Genomic DNA, 19,845 nt, shown 5'->3' on the forward strand with positions numbered 1-19,845 from the left:
TACAAATACAGGGAGGTCCCTACAGAGGTCTATAGGGGATCATGTCCTGACTTAAGACCCGGATGCTCTTGGAGACCTCCAGTTGCACCTGCTGGAAGGAGGGAACTGCAATCAGATAGATGTAGAGGAGCAATGCTGTTCCTGTGAAACCATTCCCGTCCCATCCACTTTTACCCATGCTAAATGAGGTTCAGAGGGTGTGAAGGCTACCCATCTCACCAGGGGAAGCCTCCAAGCCCCCAGACTGGATGACAGCTGCAGAAAGCTTCTGAGGTTTCTAAGGGGTTGAGCTGTGCGAAGTGAGAGGCACGTGGCTGTGCATGGGCCCACGCCTCTCCTCACAGCAGTAGCACCTCGTCTGCAGGGCTGCCAGCGCTGCTCTGTGCTGGGCCCTGTGTTAGGGTCACTGCAACTGAAAAACTGGGGGAAAGGAAAGAAGCCAAAAGAGAATGGGAAGGAAGGCGTGACAGGAAGCAAAACGGGAGGTAAAAAATAAAGACGGAACTAGAGAGAGCAGCAGCACTTGGTGGTAATGTGAAACAATTTTTATAGTAGTTATTTACTGAACTCAGGGCACTTCCCAGACACTGATTTCATGCACTAATTAGACTGTGTCCAGGGCAGAATTGGAGCCTTCAGCACAAGGTGCGAGTGAGCTCAGCACAGGGCCTTACACAAGAGTGAGCAGTTTCAGAAGTGCTTCTTTCCTGTCCAGCACACACTCAGCATTGCACAGGACTGAAAAAATCATGAATCAGCTCTACAGAAATAATTTGGTTTTTAAAATTATAAACTTGATAGTTTCTGGTATTTATTATACTCACAAGCTTTTTCTCCACAGCCCTAATGCTTAGACGTACCTTTCAGAACAAACATACATAGAAACTGAGATCTTTATACATTGAGATAATCCACTGGCTGTGATTTTAAGAAAAAATATAACCTGAGAGTCACAGGAGAAATATGAGAGCTGGAAAACACTGCAAATTGAGTCTGACTAGCATCAAAGCAGTGCCAGGCTGTATCTACATGGTCTTTAGCGAGAAGATAAGAGCACATTTTATCAGCAATCTGAGCTGGCTGGATACATCTAGTTCCTCCCTGAAAACCCTGTTAGGTATTTGCATCACGCTGAAGTCATCCTGTTAATCTTTTCCAACACTTGGCTGAGAATGGCAACATGGAGGTACCCAGGATGGGACCTGAAGCAATATAAATGCTGGGAAAGGTGGTCTGCTTTCCTGGGCAGCCAGCTCAGGTACGACACAACCCCGGCACTGTTTAAATAACCTGCCTGCTGATAGCGGAGAGGTGGTTTCAAGGACAGACCGTTGGTGGTATGGAGAAACCCATCAAAGGCCCCTTGGCGTGAAGGAGAATATTTCAGGTCTCCTTAAGAAGTTCTGAGTCGGGTCCTGAGCGGGGTAGAGACACTGTTTTCTCGTGTGATAAGTAAATTCCCCAGCGTGTTTGTGTGTGTGAGAGAGAGCAAATTTGTATTTATTGAGATGGAGCCAGACAGCAGGGGTAAAGCAGAACAAGGCATGTCAGAGTTTGGATTTATTACCGATACAGTAGGCCATTTTCTTTTCATTTTGACCATAATGCTGTTCTGAGCCTCTGCCAGACTTCGAGAGCAGAGTCATTCGTGAGTCGACCCCCTGCTTCGCACCCTTCGTTTTTCTCACTTTGCAGGTTTTGAGTGAGCTAATGCTTTCAGGAAAAAAGACTTATTGATTAGAAGGAAGTCGCTTGCAGCATCTGGGCTTTTATTGGCCGAGTTTGTGAGGTGTTTTTAGCCTTTTGGTAGAGGTGTAGGTAGTGTTTGTTCTAACACATTTAGTAAATTCCACTGGCTTCTCTGCCCTGGTTTCTCTGAGCTTTCTCACTTCATCTACTCACCTTGTCACCTGTTAGGACTGAAGCATGTGGTGGGATCACCTCAGCTGCTCTGAAGAGCATTCGTCTCTTCCTCCATATTTTAATTTGCACGTCGTCTTTCATTCCAAAATACAAAAGTGGCCATCAACCCTCATCTCCACGTGATTTTTGTTATTACCTAGATTTTATAGCTAAAAACAAGTACAAGTGTATATCTTGTTAAAATGAGCTAGAGCAAGCTTTTTTTGAAGTTCTTCTTTCAACAATAGCAAAGATGTCCCACCACGAGGAGTCAAGTCAGAATCAGGGATTGCGATGAGCACGCATCTGATCACAGCAATCAAAGGAAGACTGCATAATACAAAAACAAACATAACAAATCATTATAGTCATATTTCTGTATATTCAGGTGTGTGGTGATGATGTTTTGTGCTGTTTCTTTGTTGTGTTCTGCAGTATAGTTAAAATATATTGAATAAGGATTATCATAATTGTGTTCGTAGTCCTACAAAGCCCCATGAGAACTGAACTAAGACTCTCCTGAGTTTGCCCTGTTGCCTTTCGAGGCGTGTTAGTGAAGAGAGGCTGAGAGATTTGTGTTTAGCCAATGTTGCCACCTAATTCTCTCTCTCCCTTATGGCTCACCAGCTCCTCTTTCCACTGCCATTTGCTCCTCAGAGTATGGTCCAGCAAGCGAGTTATCTGCATATCACTTGTGTCACTTAGAAAATAGGTGACGCTTTCTATATCAGATCAAAACTGTGAGCTGCTGTGCATATTCCTATCCATCCCATTGGAGCTGCTTGTCTGGAAATTGCAAAGAGTTTATTTCCATCCTGCCTTTGACGCTTGTCAGGCATCTCTGGAAGACACTGAGCAAGTTATCCAGAAGCTTGACCACAGAGATTTTGATGTCCATTTGCTAGAACAGCTAAACCACCAGTCATCAACTCTTAGTAGAGCCTGAGTCTGGGAAGCTGTGGGGATAATGTCATAGCATGATTTGTTGGGGTTGTAGCACCTACAGAGGACTCTTGACTCAAAGAGGCTGAAGTTTAAAGAGAAGGTGGATGTGTCTATACCAGGGGACAGTTTGGAGCTTTTGGTTTTCTACTGATACTCCAGGAGATAAGCACAGAGTCAGAGCAATCTACTGCTGTTACTTTCAGTCTGTTTTTTCAGCTATGGAAACAAAGTAAAATGTCTCCAAAATGTCCCTCAACTTGCAAGCAATACAAATATTCTTGAAATCACAACTCTCTGATGTGAGTGCAGTGAGAATGCCAGAAAAGGACCAAATGATTAAAACAGGGGCTGTTGTGGTTCCCACAGTCCATTGACTCTGTAAATTGTGTGTAGTGCCTTCCCAGCTAAAGAATTTATATTGCTTAGGAGACTGAGATAGCCTCTGAAGTGACTTTCAGATAATGTTAGTGACCTTCTAACCCATGTTAGCACATTTCCTTGAACTCTGGAAATTGCTAATCTTGCTAATACAAATAGGAATTTGCAGCTTAACATTTCTCAGTTGTGTGAGTAATAAGCGGTGGGCTTCAGCGATTAGCCTCCCTGGAGCCCTACTATGTTCCTACAGGGTCTTGGTGTTAAGCCTCAACAGTTGCTAATATGAGAACTATGTAACATGCAGGAGAAAAAGAGAATTGCACTCCTTTTATTTTTAGAAGAGGAATTCAGAAACTAGATTATTTCTGCTAACATTTTTTTTTCAGTTGAGATATGAAAGCAAGTGCAAATCAGTAAGTGCAGGGAGGAAAAAAAAAAGAAAAAAGAGTCACCTTAGAAAATGAGCATCCACTAGTCCTCAAGCTAAAAAGCAGCAGGAAAACTTGGGAAAATAACTCTTTCTAAGATGTCCACATTTATCAAAGCACTTATCTGAACAGCATGAAGAAAACAAGCCTCTGCGTGTGTCAGTCCTGGGAGTGGGTGCACGTGTCAGTGTGTGTGTTTGTCTAGGGAGAGAAAACACACCTTAAGGAAATGTAAAGAATAATATTATCTGTGGTTACTGAAAACAGAAGGAGAGAGAGAGACTAAGAGATAAACAGCTGTATTTTTTAATCATGACCACTGCATGCTCAGGCATTTAATGACAATGTGCACATTGATTATCGAACACTGGATGCAGAGCTTCTTCAGAAAAATATGAAAGAGTAACCTATTATTTTCTAGCAGAAATTAAGAACTGCATTGTGCCTTAATGTGGATGTTCCTCACTAAATCAGTTAGTTCTTTTCAACATGCTCAATCTTTCAAATGCCTTCCTTTAATGACTTAAGTAGTTGTTTTACTCAGCTTGTGATGTGGAACCGTGTGAAATCCCTGGTCAAACCACACCTGCTAGAAGGAAATATAAGGAAAGTGATTTGTAGAATAACCAAATATAAAAGTATAGCTCTTTTCCATAAAAAATATGTTTTCACCCTCCTGAACTGGAGCAATTTTTATATTCCTGGTAGGTGAGGAGTGCTCGGCTGTCATAAAAAATCTTCTGCCCATAGATCCCATCGTACTTTGCATACAGTCATTCGTTACAGCTCCCAAAGTATCTGCCAAATATTCTGTTCCCTTTTCACAGATGGTGAAACTGTGCCACAGCAAAGCAGTGTGACTTGATAAATCCAGATCATGTGTCCTGTCTAATATCTTAACCGCTAGAAATTCCCTGCCAAGATTGGCTGTCAAATTTATCTCCTCAGGAAAAAAAAAAACCACCACCTTCTAAATTTAAAATATAAATGAAATTTGGTGAAAACCCCAGGCCTGGATGCAGCTGCAGAGAAGTGGGGAGGAACTGTACAGCAGCATGAGGCTCCCAGTGCTGTTGGGTCAGGATCACACACACGGCACATGGAGATGCTACTAGCGTCCTTGGCACCCTGTCCACCTTTGTATGTTGGGTCTTATGAGCCTAAAGAGTTCCTCAGTCATTTAGGGAAACAGAAAAAACACAGCTCAGACCCTCCCTACAAAATCTGACAATGCAGTAGAACAAAAATCCAGACTATGTTTTCTGAGTTTCCCCTTTGGTTTTTTTGTGCGTGAACTTTGTGGATATAAAGGTGAGCAAAGTTCTACAAATAGGGCAAACCCTCTTTTTTTCCTTTTAGGATCATCAGAATGCTCATCATAGGTAATTTTTTTTCATTTCAATCTAGTCTAAATTCAAGCAAGACCGATAAATTGCTGCAGCATAGCTCAACATACCAGCGCTTTCTTTGACTGTATTTGACTCAGAGAAGGGCTTCTGAGACAAACGATCTGCCTTAGGTATTTCTGAAGTCTATATCACTGTAGTATCTAGGCATATCATGACTTTTAATAAACTTGTTTCCATGTTCTTTGTTGGTAGAAAGTGGTATTATTCCCATTTTACACAGTGGGAAACAGAACAGAGGTTAAATAACTTGTCCGGGGTAAGAAAGCAGGTATTGGGGTCACACTTTCTCTTTGAGGGGCAAAAGCCCTTTCTCCTCCAACAGCTTTGTGAAAGCTTGGGACTCTTCTTTCTTGAGTAAATAACAAAAGCAGCATATTCAAAGTCAGAGCACTCCAACCCAAGAGACTGCAGTAACCCCCAGGTTAATGGGGTCTCGTGCAGTGGATGCACGACATCAGGCAGGTGATTTGTCCCATCAGTGTCCATGGGGCTTCAGCGTGTCCACCAGCCTTGGCAGGCTGGACCCAAGCGTGCAGTAAGCCTGCACCGCAGCGCTGGCTCCAACGGGAAGGATGACACTGCAGAGGCTGTTTATGCAGGTAATATCAGTCAAAACTGATTGATACTTAAAATCTGGGTTGGTTTAATTAGTCTGTAACTGGCAGAAGGGTATCACTAGGTACTGTGTCTTGCTGGAAAGCAGCACCTATTGAAAGATATCAAAAGATGCTTATATAGTTTAATATAAATGTAGATGATGCATGTTTTGGATCTTTTAACAAACCCTCTTCTTGGTGCCTACCTTAGTGGTCTCTTTCTGTCTTTCAGTACTCAGTCTTCAACATTTTTTCACAGTCCTCTTGTATCCGTATTTTTATTTTCCCCTCAGTCCCTTCATGTTTTTGACTTAAGGCTCAGTTACAAACCTTACACAATTGCAGACAAGGGTGTTGACTTTCCTGGGTTTCAAATTTAACCTGTGCTGAAGATCGTCCCCTCCTCTGGACAGCACTAAATCTTTCCTGCCAGACATAACTAGTCCTTGGGGCTCATAACTGTACTTCTGAAGAGAAAAATGTTTTGCCTTTGGAATGGACTAGATTGCACCACACAGCAGGTAATTCCAAAACATTTTCGAGGAAAGCATCCCCTTGGGTCCATCTCAAGACCTTCACCAGTAAAGGACACAAGGCAGCATCGATGCTATCAATACACCTCCATTATTTTCCCAGGGAACAAAGCAGTGGGGCTTGGTGGTGACACAACCTGCCCGGGCTGCAGCTTGAAGGGGATCATTGTTTAAGTGGAAAAGGAGGAGGAAGGGTCTTTCTCCAGTTTCCCTTTTAACTCCATAATTCAGGGAATTTATTACTGACCAACATGGAAATCTCTGTGTTGGCCCCACTCAAAAATGCTGTCTGTTGGCCAGGCATCGGCTCTGGGAGCAGTACGTTAAGCTGACGTGGTGAATAGATTTTTCTAGAGAGAGAGAAGTGCTTTGCTACAGTGCTGTCTTTACTAATGTATATTCTTCTGCTTTCCATCAAACAGTCAATGAAGGCTCAGGTGAAACCAATCAAAAAGAGACATCGACCTGTGACATTTGCCAGTTTGGGGCAGAGTGTGACGAAGATGCAGAGGATGTTTGGTACAGTAATTTGGTCTACTCTTCTATTTTAATGAATGTTGTATTATTTAAAGGTACTGTGGTTTAGAAAGCATTACAAATATTAGATATTCAATTTTCTGCACCCAGAGATTCATCACACAGTGATTGAGGTGGTTATTACTCTGAAAAAATGTATAAACCAGTCTGGTTTATAATTTTGGAACATGCACAATTTAGACAAAGTCTAGAAATGCAGTTATCCATTTTGTTGCTGTTACAACTTATGCTATTCCATCTGGGGTTTCACAGCTTTATACTTTGGTAAAAATAGAATTGGGAAAAATAACTGACCTAAAGCTTTTCCAGTTAAAAAGTATCATCATGTTAATTCATGTGTGGCATTAGAAATGCTGGGAAATCTGACTGGCTTTTTCCTAGTTGCTGGAGTTGAAGACCTAACCCTCAAATGTTTGAAATAATTAGAGTGTGCATTTAGACACTTTCTGAATGGAAATTGATTAATTTTTTATTTTTTAAAAGAGGTTTCAAAAGTATTCAGGGTTTTTTTATTATTAAACCTTAACCACATAAACTAAAAGGAAATCATTCTATCTACTCAGAATTTTTTTTCATTTTGCCTAGAAACTATGCAAACATATATTAAGCCAACTTTAAACTAATCATTTCATTGTGATTTTTGAACAGCCAATAGATCAAAAAAGCCACTATGCACAGAGCTGTACTTCTAACACTGCCTTAATGCCAAGCCTCATATTTCTATCTAAGTAATTAATACAAATTTAGAGAGACAACAAAATAATCATGCAAATGTTAGAGCTGTTGTCTGGCTGATGCTTCTGAAGCTGTGGGCTGGGGGTAGCTAAAGGATGGATACAGAGCCTGGGCAGTGAGATGTCAATAAAGCAATATTGCCCAAACTCTAACTTGGACGGTAGGAATGGAGCAGAGAGGAGTCAATGAATGAATGAATGACTGGTGAACATGATAATTGGGCCCAGTGTTGGGCAGCTGACCTCCTCCAGGCAAGGCATCCATGCACCGTTGGTCAGGCATGAAATCATGAACATTTCTGCTTGTCAGTGAAGAAGCTTAGGAATATGGTCATGGTCACCCTTTTGTGCTTGTTTTGGTTTTGTCTTTCCAGGTTTTTAATAACCTCCAGTCCTAGTCTTTAAAAACCACCAAGTAAACAAACCACAGAGGCTTTGCTCTGGCTCCAATCATCAAAAGAAATTGTGGTGTTGAAAAACAGGAGCAAGATGCATTATGGTTGTAGGTTTGCAGTAATGTAATGAGATTTGTATGGAAGAAATTGCTTAATTTTGACTTTGCTTAAGAAAATTACCCAAGGTGTCAGGGTTTTCATTGTCTCCTTGACCGGTTGTCCTTGAGAGTTTTGGTGGTGCAGTGTAGAAACAAAACCATGCTAAAATTAATATATCAAAATTCACAGTCTAGTGCTCGTGTTTTCATAATTAAGTGCACTTCCAAATTGGAAGGCAGGAGAAGAGAGGGGCAAGGAATAAAATTAGCTACAAGATAACATTATTAATCATAAGCACTGAGTAGCAGTGTTTATTTTTTTCCAGAAATAGCTTGCTAAAATAGCCTGATCCAACTTACCCCAGTAATGTTCCTACTGCAGCTTTTGCACTATCTAATTCTTCCCCTTTGAAACAACTTGGCTTATATGGAGCAGCGTAATGACTGCAGGAGCTGAAGTTCTCAATCTTTATTGACAGGCGGTCTTTCTGCAGGGGAAGATGCTTCTCGGGGCAGGAAGCAGGGAAGGGCATTTACTGGGAAGATGCTACCAGACAAACTGTTAAAAGGCAGGAAAGCAGATTTCCAACCAGAAGTACAAAGACCATGTAAAGCCTGTTAAAGGTCTGCTTTGAAGTAAACAACTTCATATGCCGTAACAGAGCCCTGTTTTCCTGTCCCTGCCCCCTGATTAGTCTTGGATAAACGTCTTTCTGAAAAATGAGCCTTCTGGCTGGTAGCTCTTTGTTATTCTTATTTCTAGAATAAAAGCAGGCTATGTACGAGGGACCTAGATCCCTCTTTCAAATGTACGTTAATTGAATTTCCATGTTTGGCACCAGAAAGACATATTCCCCCACTCCCCCTGCCAAGATTTGGTGTGCAGAAAATGTCCTTAAATTAAGTGGGAAAAGAAATTTCAGTTTATTATTTGATCGCTATTTTGATGCGGATCAAATTTCAGATGTAAGCAAGGATCCTTTAGCTATCTCACCTGACCGATGAGGTTTGTAAAATCCAAATGGGGTCAGTGGGTCCCAGTGGCCCCGGGACCTGTTGTTACAGGGTGACAAGCCCAGCACCGGCAGTGTCCCCTATCAATCAGAAACACTTGGAGGGTGCGGGGTCAGTGCCTGATCCATTCCAGGTAAGAGAGATGCAAGCTGGTAGCAGAGACACACCACAGAGAGCTGGAGATACGAGGCTGGCTGTTTGCCTAATATTTCTAGGGTGCCAGAGAAGATCAGAGAAGAGAGCACAGGTGTGATAGCAGATGTGGTTGGGCTGCTGATGATTTAAAGCGACAATTAACATTATTCTGCATTGCCACAGTCTGTTATTTTGCAGTCCCTTGTCTCTGGTTTAACCCTTTCTCTTTTTTCTTTTTTTTTTCTTTTTTGGTTATTCATTGCCAGTTGTCACTCAGCTAAATTGTGCTATTGTACTGTGTCACTATTATTTTTAAATCTTCTTATTTGTGTAAAACCAATCTGTTAATGGCTAGACTCCTGGGATTCTGATAGAGGGTTTGTCATATAGAAGACTACTCAAAGGGGTAAGATATGTGTACGAACATTTTCTGGAAAGTACAAAGAAAAGGCAGAAAAGAACCCACTGTAATAACAGGTTTTCCACAGCATGGTAAAGCACACATGTATTATTATCCTATTCTGCAGTCTAATATCATGAGAGTGAATGCAATTTGGCATTGCATTAGTGAATCTCTTTCTCTAGGTTAAAAACAAAGACTGTTCAGTTGAAAGTCTTTAACATCTTGCTACTTTAATATGTGAAAGCTTCTTGTCACTAAGAGGATCGTGTATTACTGGCATTATTCCCACCTTTAATGCATTTTGCACCAGTGAGCTTCATGAATATTTAAAGCAGGGCAGTGGCTATGCTCTTTAGCACTGGATTGCAATCTATTGGTAAATCAGACATTTGGTGTTGCTTACTTTGGGTTTTATTTCTGAGCTGGCTAAGGAATAATTGATTTTGTAAGACAGGGCTACTCAACATAACACCCCGAGAGATATACTTAAAAGGAAATGAAGAATGAAGCATAACATTCTGAACCATGGTGTGTTTCTAAGATCTTCCAAAAAGCATCTATGAAATACTCACTGACTGTATATAAATAGTAGTCACCAAATGGAGTGCCTGCTCATCTGCTAAAGTGGCTTAGTGTCAGTGCATAACCACGGCAGAAACCTGGATTCCAGTATTAATCTCCTCCTTATGGGCCACTGAGGAAATGAGAGCACTCTTTACACTGGACAAGCCATGGCTGGGATAGATACTGGGCAGCTATTTCAGAGGCCCACGATGTGTCCAAGTAAGTGGAAGGAGATAAATAATAGGAAAAACCCTTCTGTTGAATTTCCTGTTGGAAAACACTGAGAAGAGAGGACAGGAGTATTTTCTTAAAACAAGATTAAAGCCTGCAAACCTCTGACTTGTAGAGTTAATCAAAATCAAAATGATGAATTGGGGTTAAATATGCATGCTTTTCTTTTGAATTTCAATATCAGCAGGTCAGCCAGCAGCAGTCTCAAAGTGCAGCATTGCCCAGAATAAGATGCAGTTTGCTAGCTGTAAGACAGACACGCAGACATGTATAACACGCTCGGGAGAGAGTGCTTCCCCTGCAGCCTGGCAGTGTCCGAGGAGGTGAGGAAGCCATCTCCGTAGATTGCTCCTCTGCCTTCCCCTTCCTCCCTCCTGGAGTCTGCAGGTGGAGGAGAAAGGCAGCAGTATCCCTAACAGGAGATGCCTGACCTTGAACGGGCCACTCAGGGATTTGCACCAGGGATAAAAAGGGGCATAAATACCCCTGCTGCTTCCCACAACTCAGTCCTACACACCCCAAGGACACCTCCGTGGCTGAGCGCAGGGGTTTGTGCTCTACAATAAGCACCGTGCTTGTGGTAGGCAACTTTCCTCGCTCCTCACGAGCCTGGCCCACGCTGGAGGGGCCTTTTCCATTTCTTGCAAGTGGACAAGGATCCCACCGGGCAGGTTCAGCTCAGGAGAAGATGCTGAAGCCATTCTGTGGGGACACCGTGTCTCAGATGACCCAAAGCTGGGAGCTTGGATGAAGGCATCCAGGCCTGAATGAAGGGGCTCAGCATGCTCAGTGTCTAGGTCAGTGGGTGAAGGAAGGAGCATTGGTCTCAGGCGTGCTGTGCAGCTGGGTGGTATTCCCAAGTGAGGTGCTGACATCGCAGCATAATTACAGCAGGGTCCTGCTCTTCTTTCCACATGGCTGGGACAATAAACTCCACTTACCTACAGCAGACAGACACACACACAAAATGTATTAAGAAGATGAACTGGTTTAGTCTTTTGTTTCATATTTTACTGCTAATCACTAATATATATAGTTTGGGTAAATGCCCCTATAAGACAAGTGAACAGTCTGCAACACATGAGGATGGTGAAACTGCATTCTCATGCAAATAAGCAGCGCTGTACATGGAAGATATTTGTGCAAATCATGCAGCTGCCATCTGCAGCGACCCCTACAATCAATATTGCTCTAGCAATCAATATTTATCTTTATTATAGTATAGAAGGAAAACATATAAAAGAAACTAATGATTTTGCCAGCTTCTCAATCCCCACAGCAATTAGGTCAGTCAGCTATGGGTCCCTTCCCCCTTCCATCAGTTGCTCTCAACCAGAGCGTCTGCAAACGAGATGCTGTACCACTATAAAGTACTAAAAGGTAGTTTGGAAGCTCACATACATTACACGGGTATTGGCTACTTCATGTTCAGCAGTGTGTATAATAACTATGTGTGACCTACTTGTTCCAGATGCAGAAACAACGAGCTGCTTTAACATCTGCAGCGTCCTGTGCATTACAGAGTAAATATATTGCCATTTTCTGCTGCTTTCCTCTCTCTTTTAGAGAAAAAGTAGATCTTTGTTCATGGCTACATATAACACTTAAACATACTCATTGGACTTGCGGTTCAAATAAACACAGAAATGGAATCAAATAATTAAAAAACCCACAATCTTGCAAACACTTAAATTTCTGCTTAACTTGAGATCGTACCTAAGGCATGAAGTGAAGCTGCTGCTGCATAAATCTTCACGTGGAGCTTAGTAGTCATGTCTAATAACAGTCCAGGCAAGGGTTTATAGAGGAAAGTAAAGGCACTGCAGCATGCAAGCTGTGCATTGCACAGCAGGAGACGACCAAGCAGCTTACACCCTCTTACACCCGTGTCGCTTATCTTAGCCTAATAACAGAGCTACCTCCAGTGCCTACCCAGAAATTAGCCCACTTCTGGCTCTGTTAACTGTTATTGTTTCATTTGGTGTGTGTTCTATGGTTAAAAGATTTAGAAATAAAGAAAACAGCTGACATCCAGTGTAACTGTTGAGACACCATGTTGAGATAACTGTAGAGATACCGTGCAGTGGGGTAAGAGTCAGCAGTACTGTAAAAGAGTACTCTAAGCAACTGGAAACCAGTCAATGAAGGGGGCAACTTAAGTTTCAACTTAAAACTAACCCGGGTGAAAAAGTGACTTTGTGCTTAACCGTAACCAGAGAAAGATCCCCACTGACTTCTAAAAGACCTTAAATCAAGCCAAAAATAGGTGATTTGCCTCTTTCTCAGCAGTGAGAGCACAGCAAGGGAAGATATGGGAACAAGAAGTTAACTTTATCTTCAGAGGATGTTTCTCTAAGAACAGCTTACCGTCCAGTCTTTTTGGGGAGTAGGAGGCAGGAATGAGCACACTGTATTTCTAAACTGAATGCACTACTAGGAAGTGCTCGGCTAGAAAGTTAATGCTTGGAAAAATGATGCCTTCTTTGGCCATCTGGTAAAATTGTTATACTCTACATACATTTTATTTGGTTTTAGTTAAACACAGCCATTTTTCCCAGTCAGATAAGTTTCACAAAATCACCTTACCATCTTTGCATCCTTTATCCTGTGCCAAAATAGCCTATTTAATTTTGAAGCGAGACTGATTCCCAACTCCCTTAGGGTGGTGGTTTGGAGAATTTGACCTTTCCATCCATTGAGTCAACACAATCCTTCAGAGGCTTATGTTCATTTGACAAACTCCTGCCTTTCCAGATTCTCAGGATTTATTTTCTTAATAACATTCTTTAAAAAAAAAAATGGTTTTAACATAAGCCAAGATTGTCTGGAGTTACTTATACTTCATAGTGTTTTATTACCAATACACTTTGGAACACTCTGGTAAATAATTCAGCCTACACAAAGAAATTGGCTGTATTTTCTCTATACATCGAAGAAGTCTGTCATGTAGACTATATATCACAGCTTTAAATGTTCTCAGATAAATGCAAACCCACATTGTGTTTCATCTGTACTATTCACCCAAGCAGGTCTTTTAGGGACCCTATACGACACATACATCTCTTATCCAAAAACTAGAATCCCTAATGTTTGGTTTTGTAATAAGAAAGACATTTTTTATCTTTTGCAATTACAGCAAAACTTGCTGTGTGTCCAGGGGCTATTACCCTACACAGTCATAAAGCTTATAGATTTTTTTTCCTTGTGCTCCTCTTTTCAGATGCTGATCCAAACTTGGTTTTCAGTTTCAGAAGGTGAACCTCCAGCTTATGGAAGTCAATGAAAGTTATGCTACTGACTTCAGTGAAACAAAAGTTCTGTCCCAGTATCATAACCGTGGAGTAACTCTGCCGTAGCCAGCAGAGCCTTTCACTGGCAGAAGGGAGAACAGACTCTGTCAGAGTGTAAATGCACAGTTGTTCACAGAGTGCAAAGGAATAACTTAGAAATTGTGATGATAAAAGCAGAATTCGGCTTACTGACTGCTTCCATTGCTTCAGAGGAAATATTGATTTGTGAAAAGCCAAAAATAACTTCTGAGATTTTTTGGGGGGTTTTCTCATCTTATCGTGGTGCCATGCTCCTGTAGGAGCAAGACACAAATTCCTCTGAAATTTAAGGGAAGGAAGGCTTGTAAGACATGTAGAGCTGTCATTTGTCTTCACAATTATTGGTCTGTCAGCATCAGAGTTGGAAAAAAAAAAGCTGCTGTAATTTTAAAAGCTTGGCTCAAAATAGCCAAATTTCCTGCTAGGTTTCCATGGCCAAGATGCCTAACCCCTACATTCAGCATGTGGTGTGTGGACAGGAGGCATGGAGGCACAGAGGGATGGGCGGTCATTGCAGAGAAGGCTGGAGGGATGGACTGGGAAAGGAAAGAGAACTGTGGAAGCAGGGAGAAAACCTAAAGCTGACTTGCAGCTAGTCCATTTTGCTGTTTGCTGGAGAGCGAGGAGGAGCTGCAAGCAGCTGCCCATGCACAGGGGCTCGGGGAGGGTTTTAGGGACACTACGTGAAGGTGGCAGGAGGTCCTCCTCACCTGCCTTCCCTCTGCCTGGCTGGGAGGCTGCAATGGCACTCCTGGCGTGGAGCAGGGGAATTAAACATTTACCTGGCAGGGACAGCTGGAGGATGTGTGGGGTAGCAGCTCGGCTGGCATCAAGGCGTTGTGGCCACACCAAGCTGTGCGTGTTACGAGGGTGTATGTGTGTGGCTGGGTATTGCGTGAGACAGCAACAGCATCCCTCTCTGTTTTCGGGAAATGTCCATATACAACCTATACATGTGACAGCATGGCAGAGAGCAACCATTTTACGTGCCCAGTTTAACGGGGGAGCAAATGAACCCCAGGTTTGTTTTTTATTCCTCTGCCACTAGCTGTGACTGCGGTTATCAGTCCTAGGTAGGAAAACGTAGCAGCCTTGTGAGTGCACACCTTTATTTGCATTTGAAGGAGTGGTTGTGGCAGTTTGTTCTGTGCTCTCGCTGTAATACAGGGTGTTGTAAAGATCATGCCCGGCTCCTGCCGCTTTGTGGGAGATACGCAAAAGGATCCCTTTCGGCTGTGCAAGGGCAGAGCTGTGTGTGGGTGCTCCGAGGCCAAGCCGTCACTTGGTTGTGTAACCCCATGGCTGGGAGAGCCTGGGCTCACCAGGTTGTGAAAGTGCACATAAGGGATAATATGATAATGCACATCAAATATTAATGTGCATTGACACATAATCGTCTGCGTACATCAGGGCATTACAGCATGAAAGAGCGAGTGCAAAGACCTTGGAGAGCAATGCGCTTTTGCACCTTTTTCCCCTGTTTTCTTTTCTCCTTTTTGTTATTTAAAAATAAGCTTTCCTCCCTCCCTGGCCCCCCATTTAGCCAAAGTCATACCCTAGTAGTAAACTGAGCGGTGCCTTCATGACGGCCTATTTAGTCGCAATAAAAAGCCGATTGGCCTAATGCGCAATCAAGAAAGGAGTGACATTTATTGCTTTGGTTTTATGATGCTGTGAACTGAGCAAGATTTGGAGCCTTACAGTGCCTTCAGGGGGCAGGAGATCACCAGCAATGAATTGTATTTATACCTTTTCCAATTTCCTACCAGCATTTTAGCAATAAATAGACTGTGTTGTTATTGAGTTTTATGTAAGTATGTTTACGAAAACAGGAATACAACTTTGTAGCTCAGAATTACATGTGTTGGCTAAATAGATCAGCAGAGAGAATAACTATATAAAGCATTGGGAAAGCACTTTCTAATTTATTATCAAATGTCTTAATAGAATGCTTCATCTCTTCCATCCCACTTTATGTTAACTATTAAATTAAAACTACATCCATTGCAGAAGGTCAGAGGCTCCTTCACAACACCCATGTTGGAACATCAAGGCCACGATTTGTTCACACATCTAAGCCATTAAAAATACATCCCATGCATTAAATATGAGCCTGAGGAAAACTCAATAGGAGCTGACGCGCAGGGCTGACCTCTGGTCCCACAGCCCCTGCGGCATGGCAGGTGTCCCTTCCCCATGGCGCCCATCTCCTGCCCAGGTCCTTTCCCATGTGGAAGTCACAGCTAAAAGCCTGTGCGAGATGTGCCCAGACGTACAGACTTAATTGTTGTCTCTGAGCCTGCCCGTTTTGTAGCGAAGCTTTCCCGTGTGGAGGAGCACAGGTGCCGCAGGGACGCCCGTCCCGGCCAGGGTGCAGTGCTTGCGGCGCGGCACGTCCCTTTGAGGAGCTGCAGGTGGATCCCACTGAACTGTGTCCCAGACCTGAGGAAGGTTACTCTCATCTCATTAGTTTGCTGGCAAGGACATGTCCTTGAGATGGCATGTTTCATTCATTCATTTGTCTTCCTTTCCCTGGCAGCGGTACTTTCTCTCGGGACTCGCTCCCAAAAGCAGCCAGCCACTGTGGTCATCATGAGACAGCAAGAGAAGCAGCAGCATCCCCAGCCAGTAGTAACGCCTAGTTTTGTACAGCAGCTTTCACCTACAGACCTGAAAGCTCTGAGGAAAAAGAGGGTTACTTCTGCTCTCTCCTTCTTGCACGTGCAGCGATTTGCTAGGTCCCAGGCTCATACCTATGGGCTGAGATCTCATTTCACCACTGTGCGAGATGACATGAGGTTATCTTGCCTTATTTCTGTCTGTGCAGGAGGTGCAAACAATGCCTGAAGGAAAGCCCGGAAGTATCCTCCTAAAATTTCATTAAATAGCTAGACTGGATTTCGTTTTGTAATTTAAGTCAGCTTACCAAGCAGGGTAGCCTGGAGTAGGCAGCCAATTCAGATGGTGCTGCCTCAGGCAGGTCTCCTCGGAAGTGGGAGGCAGGCGTGTTTGAGGACACAGCAGTTTATGGTGAGAGGTAGTCTGATTTTATGTGTGTGGAGGGAGTCTTTATGGGGAGGAATTATTTTGCCACAGTTTTCTTCTCACTAGTTTTAGGAAGGTTACTCCTAAGCCTTGCCTTTCCCACCAGCAGTGGATGGCTCGTGCTGCGTGGGATGGGGCTTGCAGCACACGGGGCTCTGCTAGCCCGCAGGCCATCATCCCTTTACTCTCACTGATAAATCAGAGTCCGCTTTTTGCTTTCAGAAGTAACTTCTAGTGTTAACAAAGGTGTTACCAGAAATTTGCCATTGATCCCAGCTGGTGCCGCAGTTCTTCGTGAGCATATCAAGCCTTCCTGCATGGCAAGGTCCATGCCAGGGCCTCCAGCTCGATGGTGTCCCATGCTTCTCACCAGACGTTGCAATATTCCCGCTGGCCGTTGCAGGCCAGGGCGAAAGGCTGGGATTTGTGGAAACAATTCTCATTATTCTGCTGGCTTCAAGATAGGAGCGAGCAGTATCAGCAGTCTGAGGCACACAGCGATAAAATGTTCATGAAGGACAGCCTCAAATGTTTACAGATGGAGAGAAACAGTCAGCAAAGCTTTGTTTTAGCACAGGCTATAGAGACGTGAAGGACACCAAGTGTAGGCAAACCATAAAAAGGCATTTATTTTATTCTATGTGCTTTAAATAAACTTCACACATTAGATACCTGCAGACACTTGAATTGGCATGTGAACAGAATTAGAATTTTCTTCTCTCGTCACACAGCTAGTGTGAGGATTTTTCCATCGCTTTTCAAACCCAGTCATCAGCCTTGTAATTCTCTGGTTTCTCTGTTTGGGTTTAAAGCATCCAGACTGCTTTACACAACTTAGTTCCTTTTAAATAGGAATGATATTTAAAAAAAAAATAAAATGAGACATTTATTTTGCCCTAAAGGTGTTAGCATACAATTCAATGTACTGTTGAGGGCACTAGAGGCATCGGAAAGCCACATGAAGGTCATATTATAATTGGTGCTTTGAATTGTAAGAAGGAAGCAAAGGTGAAGTTTATGATGTTTTTTGTCAAAAACTTAGTAAAGAAAGTTACGGGAAAAAACGAAAGGAGAATTAGGAATCAAGTTGCAGTGTCTTGCACAGCAGATTAAAGCAGTTTTCATGAGCTGCAGGCTCCAGGATGAAGCCTTGAAAAGTGGTGGAGCACGGGACCAGGTCCTCACCAAGCGGGTCCGGCTCTGGGAAGGAGCCAGTGCCCAGGTGGCTCTCCTCACCGCTGTAGGGGAAGGTGCCTCCGGGACTGCTCCACAAAACTGTTTAGAAACAACCTCCATGAGCTGTCATAGCAAATGTGCTCTGAAGAATCCCTACATATTTTTAAGCATTGCCAGTCCCTCCCTGCTATTAAGCAGCAGCAGCAGCAGCAGCGTGGCAGCTGTACGGCGATTGCCCTAGCTCCTGGCTCTGGGCTCCAGCTAGGCTCCCAGCGTATCATTTGGTATGCAAGGAAGGGCAGTAATAAATATATTCACCACTTTAGTGCATTTTAGCTTGACATATGTCCAGTAAACAATATTTTGGTCTCTCGCAGTCCAAAAAAAAATAGAAAAAAATCACCTGATTATTCAGCGCTTCCTTCTGTTATGATGCTTTGGGGTCCTTCAAATCATTTTCATTATGCACTACATAATAATAAAAATCTCTATGCAGTATGCTGATAATTCCGTGCATGGTCTCTGTGATTTCTAATTGTTTGAATAACAGGATGCTATTGAAATGCCATGCAGAAACATTGCGTCACCCTGAGGGAATCAAGCTTTTCTCCTTTTAGTACTGGTGAAGATAAAGATTTGAACAGTTGAAATAGGTAAAATATCCCAGGGAAGCCACTGTGAAAAGTAGACATGCTAAAGCCCTTACTGCAGAAGCTGGGCTGCAAAGGGCAAAAAGGAAAAATAAATTCGATAGATAGATAAATAAATAAATAAATAAACAAATAACACTGAATGGAAGGCACTCAGAATAAGCCATGCTTTTTCTTCTCTTGTGATCTTAAAGCAGAGGAGAAGCACTAGCAGGCCCAGGAAAGAAATATCGCATGCTATTTTTGTGCTGCCATTATAAAATATGTATTGTTTATTGTTCTGCACTGCAGCTAAAGTTTTGCATCGGCCTCAAAAATACAGCAAAGTTTGTTTTGAAGGAGACATGCAGCGTCTCTGTTCTTTAAGCCTTTTAACGATGTTCTTAAGAGTGCGGTGATAGGATTTCAATCTCCTGGCAAGCACAGGCAGGTTGTAGGGTATGATTCATAGAAAGTGTAAAATATTGTGTGCTTGTGTGCATTATGAGTATATGTTATATATACTATTATATGTATATGTATGTCTGTGTACCCGATGTTCAGCTGTGTGCGAAACCAGGCAATGATGGCAGGCAGTTTTGTCTCCTGGCTGGAGGCATCATCGGGTGCCACCCTCTTGGGCTGTGCTCCACATGCTACAGAGACCACTGTAGGGTACCTGAGCTTGGCCGAGCTTCCAAAAATCCCTGTTGACCATGTAGTGAGGGTGCCAGGACTTTACACTAAAACTTACCTCTCTGTAAAATGGGTATGGTAGTACCAAGTCATTGCTGCTCTAGGACTGTGTGAGATTACTGTAAAGTTTAACGGTGTGCTTGTAAATGGGCTGGTATTTACGTGGTCCTTTTGAGACTGATGTCGAAACGGAGGTGCATGCAAGCTCCCCGGAGCAATCCAATGTAGCTGCCTGTGCATGTGGGCAGGTTTGAGGATGACTGGTGTGGTGCCGAGGTGGGTAGCAGAGGTGACCTGTCGCTGCTCTCCAGCAAAGGGGCATCGTAGGCAGCGTGTTTTAACAATGCAGCAGCACACAGACGGTCTGAACGGACTAGCTGAGCTCCCGGAGGTGGTGGATGCGTGTGAGCCCAGGTCTGCCCAGCCTGGTTAACCTTGCCAGTCCCTGCTTAGAACTAGTTCAAGTATCTCTGCATGGTGTTGTGTTGAGACATATTAAATGTACTCAAAGCTGCCTGGGTAAATGAGCGCTCCCACCAGCCTCCTGACACGCGGCTGAACCACGGTACAATGCGTGTTCAAATGTTGAGGCGTAATGTTAAGCCTGGCTTCATTTCAACTTGCCTGCTGGTAATGTCAACAAAGATGCCCCGTGTACCAGAAAGAAA

At 43.1% G+C, this 19,845-nt stretch overlaps 1 protein-coding gene across 1 annotated transcript in view; it reads left to right on the forward strand.

The window, feature by feature from the left end:
- The window catches only part of TMEFF2 (transmembrane protein with EGF like and two follistatin like domains 2), a 129,962-nt gene that overhangs the window by 68,635 nt on the left and 41,482 nt on the right, over nt 1-19,845 (forward strand). Inside the window, exon 5 of the mRNA XM_054830934.1 lies at nt 6,614-6,710. Coding sequence (XP_054686909.1) covers nt 6,614-6,710 — 97 coding nt within the window. The remainder of the gene's footprint in view (nt 1-6,613; nt 6,711-19,845) is intronic.

The sequence above is a fragment of the Grus americana genome, chromosome 6 (assembly GCF_028858705.1).
Source record: "Grus americana isolate bGruAme1 chromosome 6, bGruAme1.mat, whole genome shotgun sequence".
Lineage (NCBI taxonomy): Eukaryota > Metazoa > Chordata > Aves > Gruiformes > Gruidae > Grus > Grus americana.